At 35.8% G+C, this 12,196-nt stretch overlaps 1 protein-coding gene across 2 annotated transcripts in view; it reads left to right on the plus strand.

The window, feature by feature from the left end:
* smarcc2 (SWI/SNF related BAF chromatin remodeling complex subunit C2) overlaps nucleotides 1-10,687 on the plus strand; it is a 30,203-nt gene extending 19,516 nt beyond the window's left edge. The window contains exons 21-26 of one of the 2 annotated variants that reach the window (XM_087257716.1): nucleotides 34-101; nucleotides 2,950-3,070; nucleotides 3,494-3,657; nucleotides 3,741-3,875; nucleotides 5,886-6,195; nucleotides 8,564-10,687. In XM_087257716.1, the coding sequence (XP_087113842.1) occupies nucleotides 34-101; nucleotides 2,950-3,070; nucleotides 3,494-3,657; nucleotides 3,741-3,875; nucleotides 5,886-6,195; nucleotides 8,564-8,631 (866 nt within the window). In that variant the 3' untranslated portion in view covers nucleotides 8,632-10,687. Of the gene's footprint in view, nucleotides 1-33; nucleotides 102-510; nucleotides 1,104-2,949; nucleotides 3,071-3,493; nucleotides 3,658-3,740; nucleotides 3,876-5,885; nucleotides 6,196-8,563 lie in introns of those variants that run through there. The other variant, XR_015493964.1, reaches the window with a different exon arrangement.
* The last annotated feature ends 1,509 nt before the right edge of the window (nucleotides 10,688-12,196 follow it).

A 12,196-nucleotide genomic window follows, 5' to 3' on the forward strand; every position in this document is an offset into this window, starting at 1 on the left:
GAGAGAGAATTGACCCTTGTGTTTGTTTTTTAGCTGATGATGGAGGTGAAGAGAATAAGAGCAGCGAAGGTCAGCCCAGTCAAGAGAAGAGAGACAGTAAGGTAAACGAGAAAAGATATATGTTCAGTTGAGTCCAAGAAAATGTGTGTATGTTTATGTATGTGTTGCATGTATGCATGTGGGCGACACGGTGACTCAGTGCTTAGCACTGTGGCCTCATAGCAAGAAGGTCGCTGGTTCAAGACAGGTGGAGTTTGCATGTTCTCCTTGCGTTGGCATGGGTTTCCTCCGGGTGCTCTAATTTCCCCCACAGTCCAAAGACATGCAGTGTAGGTGAATTAAATAAGCTAAATTAGCTGTAGTGTATGTGTGTGAATGTAAGAATTTATGGGTGTTTCCCAGTGCTGGATTATGGCTGGAAGGACGTCTGCTGCGTAAAACATATGCTAGATAAGTTGGCAATTCATTCCACTGTGGTGACCCCTGATATAATGCAATAAAGGGACTAAGCCGAAAAGAAAATGAATGAGTGAATGCATGTGTATAAATAATTTAGAAACCCGTTGAAAACTCTCTTGATTTACAATTTTAAAAAACTTCCCAGGTTCTGCTGGTTGCAATTCCTGAATTTTCATTGCCAATCTTAAGCCAATTGTAATGGTTTGTTTTGGTTCAATTTTGATTTCCCCAACCATTGCAGAGCCCGGGAGACCAGAGTAAGTGCTTCAGCTTGGCCTCCCCCGGTCCTGGATTTACAATTTTAGTTCTATGTTTGATAAAGTGTTGTCAGTCAGAGCTTTTTTTTGTTGTTGTTGCATAAAATAATTTAAAAAAAATATATACATTTTTGATACAGTCCTTGGGGTATATATAATTTTGGGCTTGACTATATACATTTCATGTATATACATTTTATTAATTTTCATTTTAATGCTTTATTAATTATTACATAATTAATAAACAAAATACCAACAATACCAAATAAAAACATTTGTTGTTATGTGGTTTAATATTTTTATTATTAGACATTTTAGCAGACATTCACTTGTAAATACACTTTTTTAAAAATATAAACATAAAACTTATTTTTTTAACAATTAGACATTTAAAAAAAAAAAAAAACAATCATAAAAATAATAATTAAACAAAAAACAAACATGCATTCCCCCAACCAACCACTCACTATACAATGGTAAAAGTTGATACTAAAGGCATAATAAACATATTACAGTTTTTCTCAGTGGCCTTGGTGCATTTCTCACAGCACTATTTACATTTGCACAACAGTTAATGCATTTCTCAAAACAATTAGTACAAACTGCAAAACCTAGTTGATAACCTGCAAAAGTGTGTCACTTGCTCAAAATGGATAGCTCATTCCTCAAAAGCAACTATTGATGTCAATGAAAGTGTCAGTGTCATCAAGATGAAAAGTCCTGACATCGTTTATGAACAAGATAGTCAAATGTCTTTGTCATGTTTTTATTATGACAGCTTACTCTGTTCATTTTTTCCAAAGCAAAAAAAGTCAGATTTTGTTGACACTTCCTGAAAATGCTCAAGACAGTATGTATATACTATTTAAATAGCCCTTTGAAAACTACAACAAAGTTAGACATCACTGCATTTAGTGAGGTATCTGAGTACAAGACACCGAATATGTATGTTTCTCATTTTAACAGCATATGCTCTGTACAATTCTAATTTATTCACAGCATTGTGCAAAAAAAATACACCCTTATTTATAACAAACATAAACTTCCTTTGGTTAGAGTTGTGCACAACTGTAAACAGTATTGCAGTACATATTGGAAGTGAACCTACAACACACATAGGTCTGTAAATCATTCATGAAATTGTTCAATTTTTAAGACATTTTCAGGAAGAAAAAAAAGATTAACTTTTTTTAATAAAATTAGCTTGACAGATTTTGACAACTACTTCAGTATTTTTGTATGTAATGACTTAAGTAATGAAATGAGGACTATTATTTTTATATGTAGTGACTATTCAGCATTCACAAGATTAGTTAATTTTGACTGACATGACATAAGCAGATGATAATGTTATAAAAGAGCAAAATTGTATGAAAGCAATTGATGCATGTTCAAAAGCATTTGCAATTTGTTGGAAGGAATGAGAAACTGCTACTATGATGTGAACAAATCACTAATTGTTTTGAGATATGCATTAACTGTTGTGCAACTGTAAATAGTGTTGTGAGAAATGCACCAAAGCAACTGAGAAAAACTGTAATCACAAGTTTGTAGAAAGAAAATAAAAGGGGACCAATTGTTTTTTAAATAACCTTAAATAAACCTTGTCTATTAGAGTATAATGGATTTTTTCCTGATGTAATGTATGCAAACATTTGTTATTCTATCTGATTTAATTTTATATACAGTATATAAAATAGTACATAAAATAACTATAATTTTATATATATATATATATATATATATTTATAATAACTATAATAACAATGATAAAACTAATCACTAATTTCTAATAACTGATTTTTTTTATCTTTGCCATGATGACTACAATATTTTACTAGTATTCAGCTTAAAGTGACATTTAAAGGCATAACTTTGTTATTAGGCAGGTTACGGTAATTATGCAAATCATTGTATAACGATGGTATGTTCTTTAGAAAATCTAAAGAAAATGTGCTTAAGGGGGCTAATAATATTAAAAATAAATTATAAAAACTAAAATGATATTTAAAAAATGTAAAACTAATTTTATTCAAGCCGAAATAAAACAAATAAGATTTTTTCTGGAAGAAAAAATATTATAGCAAATACTGTGAAAATTCTTGTGCTCTGTTAAACATCATTTGGTAAATATTTCACAGGAGGGCTAATAATTTTCACTTCAACTTTATATCTATGATATTTCCCTGATACAAAAAAAAGCATTAACTCTGTGTGTGTGTTACATTTTTAGGAAAGTAAAGATGGAGCCAGTGAGGAAGAAGAAAAACAAGGAGAAAACGGCAAAAAAGAGGAAGAGAGAGCGAGAGAAGTGGAGACGGAGAGGGAAACAGAGAAAACAGACTCAGAAATGGGTGTGTTGCAATAAAATATATGTGGACAATAAAAATCCAGTTGTTTCCCAGTACATGGTTATGGCTGGAAGGGCATCAGCTGCGTAAAACATATGCTGGATATGTTGCCAGTTCATTCCGCTGTGGCGACACCTGATTAATAAAGGGACTAAGCTAAAAATAAAATGAATGAATGAAAAATCCAGTTGACACTTAAATGCATATGATAAACGATGCAGATTTGCAGTATGATACACTAATAGATTGTTGACCAAAATAATTAGCTTATCTTGCAAGATGTAAATCTACACTAACACTAAATCCGATTTGTTGCGGAAAGCATTATCAAAAACACCCTTTACAATGTGTTTACCATAAAGAAGAGTCCTAAACACAAGATACAGCGGTAAAGTTACTTACCTGAACTCTTGTGAATCCCTGCAGCCGATGGTGAGAAGGAGAAAGAGCGGAAGGAGGGATCAGAAGAGGCTCAGCGGGATGGAGAGACTGAAGGAGAGAAGAAAGCCAAGGTGGAGAGAGATGTAGGAGAGGGAAACCTGGCCACCGCCGCTGCTTCTGCACTCGCCGCTGCCGCCGTCAAAGCTAAGGTGTGTGTAAAGCGCAGAGAAAACAAACAGCTTTCCTGCAAACACAACACTGAACGCTGCATTCCTTGTTTCTTTCCGATCAGCACTTGGCTGCGGTGGAGGAGAGGAAGATCAAGTCTCTGGTGGCTCTGCTGGTGGAGACCCAGATGAAGAAACTGGAGATCAAACTCAGACACTTTGAAGAGCTGGAAACCATCATGGACAGAGAGAGGGAAGCCGTAAGGAAACATTTTATTAGTAGTTCACTATATTTACATTCTGTGGTTCATCGGGTTCATTATAGTAAAAGTTTTGTAAAAGAACAGTTAACAGTAATGTCATAAAAAGCTGTATGATTTTAAATCTTCCATACACTTAAAAGTGTTTTTAAAAAGATTTACAAAATGTAGTTTAACTAAAAAAAAAAATCCATATTCGTTTAATAGTTAATTTATTGTTTAGCATTAAAAAAAAAAACACCATACTGGCCCAAATTTGATTTCTGACTTGAGGTCTTTGCCAATTCTTAACATACTGTATCTCTCTGTTCCCACATTTTTTTCTGTGTAAGACCTCCACTGTCTCCCTAAAAATGTAATAATAAATAATAATAATATTATAAGGAAATGTATTTGTTTGCATTGTAGAGCAGAAAGTGCTAAGATGTTCATACTGTGGTTTAACTAGTGTTGGGCCTGTTTTAAAATTATTTACTTTTTTTACTTCCTTTAAAAAATAAGGCAAGGCAAGTTTATGTATATAGCACATTTCATACAAAGTGGCAATTCAAAGTGCTTTACATGAACAAGAATAAAACAGACTTTTTAAGTTTAAGAACATAAAAAACAAACTTTAAAAATGATTTAAAAAGTAGTAGTATTACTTTATTCAAGAGTTCAATAAGCTTGTTTGGCATGCTGTCCCGGGAAGGAGCCCTGAGCTTATAAGATCCTCAGGCCCTGGGCTCCCCCTTGTTAGCAGGGCGAAAGGGGAGTTTGAGCTCAGGTAGATCTCGATGGACTCCTCAACTTATTTCTGGCTAACTGACAGATATAGGGATGGCTAAGGAGAGATGTGCGGCTTGCTAGGAGCTTGACTAAGATGCTAATTTGGTATGTTCATTTTACTTAAGTTGCATGTTTTTTTTGGCTGTGGGAGGAAACTGGAGAACCCGGGGGAAACCCACGCGAGCTCAGGAAGAACATGTAAACACCATACAGAAATGTCGACTGGTTTAGTTGGGACTTAAAACAGAGACATTCTTGCTGAGAGGCAACAGTGTTAATCACTGGGCCACCATGTTGCCCATCTAGAAAGGAGGGGAAGCAGGGGTGGAAGAGGAAGATACTGAGATAAGAACCACTGGTTCTTTATAGTGGTTTCGGAATCATCTGATTGGTGAATCAGTTGTAGGCTAATGATGGACCAGACGTGGCCAATCATAAGCACGTGATACTCTCGAAATTAGTTTATAAGTAAACTTCACTTAATGCTAATTTGACTTTCTATTGCATACACATCTAATGCACGAAAAAAAAAATGTTATATGGATTTTAATCAATAATCCTTAAAAGTGTAATAAAATGTTCAAAAAATACTATTCATTTTTGTTTTGTTTTGCCTGTAGTTGGCCTCTTCATTCTGCCTTTATTGAGATTTGGCCCGCATGTGCTGCTTGCAGCTATTATCATTACTGAAATTTTAGGTATTCTTAGTAAAAAAAAATGCCATAATCGTTTGACATTAAACCCAACACCTAAATAATGCAACAAAATAAAATTTAAATATAAAGAAGTTTTACAAAGTTTTTACATTTTTTGGTAGATGAAGAAGTTTTATGTTTATACAGTATAAAAAAGATGTTTAATTTTGCGATTGACTAATGTGTTTGGCTTTCAATGCGATTATTTTTTTTCTAATAAATATTTGATTTCAGTTTTTCAGTGACTGTTTTAGTTCCTGTTCATTTTAGTTTTTCATTTATTGTGATATTTGTATTTTATTTCAGTTAACAAAAAATATATTTTGACCAATAGTTTTAGTCTTTGTTTCGTTTAATAAATAACCTTGAACTTACAGAAATACTAATAACTATCGACTAAAAAAGTTTAAAATGCTAATATGATAATATAGATTTTTGTGAGGCACAGGCATAAATCAAGTCATCATTTACCTAAATTCTTCATAATTTTATGAATCATTGTTCTGGGACTCACTCTGGATGTTTTTTTTTTGCTGTGTGTGTCTAGCTGGAGTACCAGAGGCAGCAGCTTCTTGCGGACCGTCAGTCATTTCATATGGAGCAGCTTAAGTATGCTGAGATGAGAGCCCGACAGCAGCACTTCCAACAAATCCAGCACCAGCATCACAGCAATCAGCCTGGCAGTCAGTCTGCAACTGCTCCACCTGTGCCCCACCAGCCCGTCGCCACCGCCTCGGCTCCACCTCCAACACCAAGCCCCGCCCCCCTGACTGCCACCAATACCCATAGTGAAGCTCCTCCTCCACCTGCTGCTCACAGTTCACCTCCTAACAACACACAGGCTGGAGCAGCACATGGTAAGAGCATACAAAAAACAGAGAAACTACTGCTTATAAATACTGTACTTTAACTTCCCCAGTAGGTGAACATATAAAACCATTTAAAAGTCTGGGGTCTATGCTATGGTCTATTTTTAATGGCTATATATTTATTTATTAAAACAGTAAAACTATACAATGTTATTATACAAAATAACTTTCTACTTTATAATTTTAAAATATACTTTAATAGGCTTAAAAATGTAATTTATACCTGCAATAGAATAGCATAGTTACATTCAGTCTTCAGTGTCATGTGACACTTAATAAATAATTCAAATATGCTGATTTACTGCTTAAAATATTTCTTATTATCATCAATATTATAACAGTTGTGCTTTTTTTAGTATGAATAGTTGCTTATTGATCATTGCTATATATATATATATATATATATATATATATATATATATATATATATATATATATATATATATATATACAGTATTTATTTATTTATACAACAGTTCTGTCTGGTTCTTGAATCTGATTGGCTGATAGCTGTGATATATTTAAGTAATATAAGCACCCATAAAGCCTCTTTACCCTTTGTGTATTACTCCGCCCACATTCAACCAGAAAAAAAGCCGAAAATACAGATCTAAAGTTTAAAAGATGCACGCTCAGCTGTTTAACTGTCAGCTTATAATTTGAATCCAAGGCGGATAGCATCACACAGTAGCCCCTTTCACACAGTGATACCGGTAAATTTCTGGAAAATTTCCGGAACGACTTTACCGGTATATTCAAAAAAGTGCTGTTCACACAGGCGAGGACGTTACGGAAATTTTCCGGAAAAGAGCATTCACACATCCATTCCAAAATACCGGTAAATTCTGACATCATTCACCACAAATGAGCTTTAAACGGCTGCGCTTGTATTTGTAAACATTTTACTACATTACAAACTCTGGATGATCAATATTGTGAACAACTTTCGCAGGATCACTTTCGCAAGTCGAGATGTTCATAATATGTGCGTGTGCAGGCGCTCATAGGCGCACGCAAAGCTTGAAGGTAAACAAACAACGGCTTATCATAAGCATCTCATCGATGATTATTTACACAGTTGGCGTTAAGAAGAACATATAAACGTGATCTGACTAACTTCTAGCAGCTAAATGTGTCTGGAAAAATATTCAAAGGCTTTTATCCTCACAAACCGCGCGGACGTAAATGCGTCTGACTGTTGTGATTGGCTAAAGCAGACGTCTCACGTCAGCACGTTCTAGACGTGCACGCGCTTATTACGGGAATCTTCCTTCTGCATTCACACAGCGCAGCATTCCGGCAAATTGCCGGTAATGTTACAACTTCTCTTTCCGGAAAATAGCCAGAACGAATTTACCGGTATTTTCAAAAAGGACCTGTTCACACATACAACCTTTCCGGAAAATTGCTGGCAATTTTCCGGAAAGGTCTGTATGTGTGAAAGGGGCTAGTGTGCCTGCAGATTTGTCAGCTGCACATCTATGATGCGAATCTCAGTTTCCACCACATCCCAAAGGTGCTCTATTGGATTGAGATCTGGTGACTGTGGAGGCCATTTGAATACAGTGAACTCATTGTCATGTTTAAGAAACCAGTCTGAGATAATTCATACTTTATGACCCTACTATCTGAATGTCGCAGCAGAAATCAAGACTCATCAGACCAGGCAATGTTTTTCCAATCTTCTATTGTCCAATTTTGGTGAGCCTGTGCGAACTGTAGCCTCAGTTTCCTGTTTTAGCTGACAGCAGTGGCACCCGGTGTGGTCTTCTGCTGCTGTAGTCCATCCACCTCAAGGTTGGACGTGTCATGCTTTCAGAGGTGCTCTTCTGTATACCTCGGTTGTAACGAGGGGTTATTTGGGCATTTGTGCCCACAGAACTGCCGCTCACTGGATATTTTCCCTTTTTTGGACCATTCTCTGTAAACCCTAGAAATAATTGTGCATGAAAATCCCAGTAGATCAGCAGTTTCTGAAATACTCAGACCAGCCCGTCTGTCACCAACATCCATGCCATGTTCAAAGTTACTTGAATCATCTTTCTTCCCTGTTACGATGCTCGGTTTAAACTGCAGCAGATCGTCTTGACTGTGTCTAAATGCCTAAATGCATTGAGTTGCTGCCATGTGATTGGCTGATTAGAAATTTGTGTTAATGAACAGTTGGACAGGTGCTCCTATGAAAGTGGCTTGTGAGTGTATGAATCATGATTTTTAATCTAAAATTAGTAAGCTTTTATTTAGATGAGTTGCCGACAAGTAAGATTTATGCTCTTTGAATGCACTGAAGTTATGTACATCTGTGCTAATATAATCATTGCATTATTTTCTAACTGATTTTATTTTCCCCCTCCAGATTCCAGCACCACTCCACTAGCAGGGGATTCTCTGTATCCAACAGCCCCGGTGCCTCCATCACAGTAAAGCAGAGGGTGAGATTAAAAAGTGAATCAAAGATTCCAGAGAAGAAAATGAAGGAGACGAGTTAGAAAGCAAAAGATCAAGAGAGAGAAAGGGAGCGATATCTTCTTTTTTTTTTTTTGTCACTTTCATCATTTTGGGAGAAAATGATATAAATGAATACTTGTCAGCATCTTGAACATCAAAAATAAATAGCTAAAGCTAAACATGTCCTTGAAACTGAAAAAAAGACCTTTGGTTTGGACTTTCGAAAAGGTCTTAAACTCAAACACCCCACAAAAAGCACTCCAGACCCCGACAGCATCCAAGTACAAGACTCAATATATCCTTGTCCGTCCTGTTTTCAGTAACAGCCCTTAACTACAGGATCCAAAGTACCCGTGATCTGCACTCCAGAAACATCTCAATGTATTTTAGGTACTCGCTAAAGAAAACCAAGAACAAATTGCACTTTTCCCGAATCTTACTTTTTGGAAAAACAACATAGCTCTGACTTAAAGTTCGCTTTATCAGTGTTCTTTTTAATCACTCAATCTTTGTATTTGATTCATAGAAGCACTCGATTTGGAGTAAGTCCGGAGGGAAGAAAAAACTTGACTTTGTAATCGTTACTTTGTATGTGTGCGTGTGAATGTCGGTTTTGCTTTTCGGGACAATGTGAAAGCTTCAGTGGTTTGGCCTGTTTTTTTTAAACGTACGATTAGATTTTAGCATGAGAAAACAAAAAGACAAATTAGTATTAAGTCTGTTTACTTTGTATGAGGCGTCTCTGACAACATGTACTGTAAAACCTGGAAATCATGTCATCAATAATTGATGTCTGCATGTTATTTTTTGGGTACGTGTGCACGTCATCTGACACAAAATATCGTAAGTTACTCCGCGTTTCAAACAGGTGAAAGTAGATTCATTCTCATCTCATTGCCGTGCGTATTAAAATATCTAATAATAGTAGTGACAATATATTGGGAGATGCTGTAGGGAATCATATTGGTTCCTTTCTCTGACCACAACGCATTAACATTAATCGTTTTACTATCAAGTTCGTATCATACATTATAGTATACAGTATTCAAGCCAGAACTGATGTTTCAGTTCAGATTGTTAAAGAATGTGTTGTATGTGTGTGTGTGAGTGTTTTAGTATCAGGCCAAACCCACCGAAAGTATTTACGACATGAAGGAAAACCGTCTGTTTTGTTACAAATAAGTGGCAACTACCTGATGAGTAGAAACACAAGGGATTTTAACGTTACGTTTGCAGCTGTGGTCTGTGTATCTCATATCTTCATATTGTAATCGTCCTATTTTTGTATTTTTATATGTTTCTTTACACTATTACGAAACGACGTAATGCTGTTATCATATTATACATGTCTGTAATGTTTCCTTCTCTTTCTGATTGTGGATGTTGTCGTATTATTGACATGTTCATGTGAAAGTATCATTCTCTTTATACGATGAAGCTGGACTGTGTGTGTGGGTGTGTGTGTGGTGTGTGTGTGGCGTGTGCATTTTTTTTTTATTATCATTTTGTATGTATGTTGTTGTTTTTTCGTTGTTATATTTACATTAATTTGTTTCCAGACTACAAATGCTCGTAGTGATGGATGTAAAAATCTGCCAATATGAGAATCAGCAAACACGCATACATACACTCCCGTTGTTTACATGTATGTGAATGCGCAGGTATGCAGTAGTCCAACATACAGAATTACTGACAGAACGGATTCGTATCGACCTCAGAAGTTTTGCACGCCTCATAACCAGTGTTGAAAATGTCAATTTTGATCAAACTGCTCAGCTCTTTGGTCTTTTACATTGTAGTGGTATAGTTGTTGTTTTTGATTTTTTTTTTATATTTTGTTTATACTTTTTTATGGTGAAAGCTGGTAACCATTACATTGAGATGTGTGTGAATGTTTGGCGGCGTTTGGTTCATCCTTTGAAGAGATGTAGCAGGAGCTGTCCAGCACCTGTTTTCACTAAGAATGGATTCATTTTTGGTTTCAAAAATACTGAACGGTTCTGCACAATAAAAGGCATCATCAGTGATACAAGCTGTGTGAAGAATATACATTTTATATACGTCTTAAATATTTTAAAATATGGAGAAAGCCAACATTTTAAGCAGGGATTTAAAGATACAATAATTATGACACTATAGGATATTGTTGGGATAATTTTCCCAGATGATGGGTGACAAAAACTGCAGCAAACACTTATAATAAGCTGAATATTACTACAACACACCACTGAACAGAGATGCTCAAATATATCATTTTAATCAAAAAAAAAAAAAAACATTGACAGATATTTTTAAAAAGTAAATTCTAATTAGGCAAAAGAACTACACTTACAATAATTACAGTATTAGTGTGTTTTGTAAAGGTCAACTGTAATTAATTATACCATTATCATGCTTGCTATGATTGGGCACTTAAATAAAAAAAAGAAAAAATAATTATATATATATGTGTGTGTATGTATGTATGTATGCCCGGTTAAATTATGACAAACACTGCATTATTGCAACATAGATATTGCAAACGAAAAAAACTCGAGATGACCCGTCACGTAACCGTCTAGTAGCCGTTTTACATCTTCAGCCTCGAAATATTGTGTTCGTGAAAATATCAACAGAAAATGTACCTGGGACGGTGGGTACACCGGTCATTTGACGCAAAGCCTCTCGAAATTCAAAAAATCAGTTTACAAGTTCGTCGAGGACGTGAAGAGATTTTACCGGCTGAATCACGGTAGGCTGTCCGCTAATTTCAATATGGCGTGACCTATATTTTACAGTCTATGGGCGTGACCCCATCTTTTACCGCGAAAACACAAACACAGCCTCAACGATTCGTTGCAGCTGAAGAACTTGGCGTTTGGTTTATATAATGCATACCATCAAAGTTTAACCTGTCCTTCAGGTTAAGTTTCATAGTACAATCTCTTCAGGTAACGTTATACACAATTCTATTATTACATGTAGGCAGTGTTATTCCCCGTCCAGACCGCTCAGCTCTTTGGACTTTTACATCGTAGTGGTAGGCTATAGGTTTTTTTGTTCGTTTTTTATGGTGAAAGCTAACCATTGCATTGAGATGTGTGTAAATGTTCAACAGCGTTTGGTTCATCCTTTGAGGAAATGTAGCTTGAGATGCCCAGTTTTGACTAAGTTTGGTTTAAAAAACACTGAACAGTTCTGCACAATAAAGGCATCATCGGTGATACAAGCTGTGTGAAGGATATATATTTTATATGTTTTAAATAAGTCCTTTTTGAAATTATGAAGGAAGCGTCTCGGGTTACGTATGTAACCATAGTTCCCCGAGAGGGAACGAGACACTGCGTCTAACCAGAACGCTAGGGGAACACCTCTTTTATACGCGTCTTGAAGCACATGTGAAATCAATCTAATGTAATTAAGCAGGTGTCGTCAGACCAGAGAGTATAAAAGCCTGTACTGAGCATTCAGTATCAACTTCGAATTTGCTTGAAAGAAGTAACAGGCAGAAGAGAGTATGGCGGAATACGCAGTGTCTCGTTCCCTCTCGGGGAACTATGGT

The sequence above is a fragment of the Danio rerio genome, chromosome 6 (assembly GCF_052040795.2).
Source record: "Danio rerio strain M-AB ecotype USA chromosome 6, GRCz13ab, whole genome shotgun sequence".
Classification (NCBI taxonomy): Eukaryota; Metazoa; Chordata; class Actinopteri; order Cypriniformes; family Danionidae; genus Danio; species Danio rerio.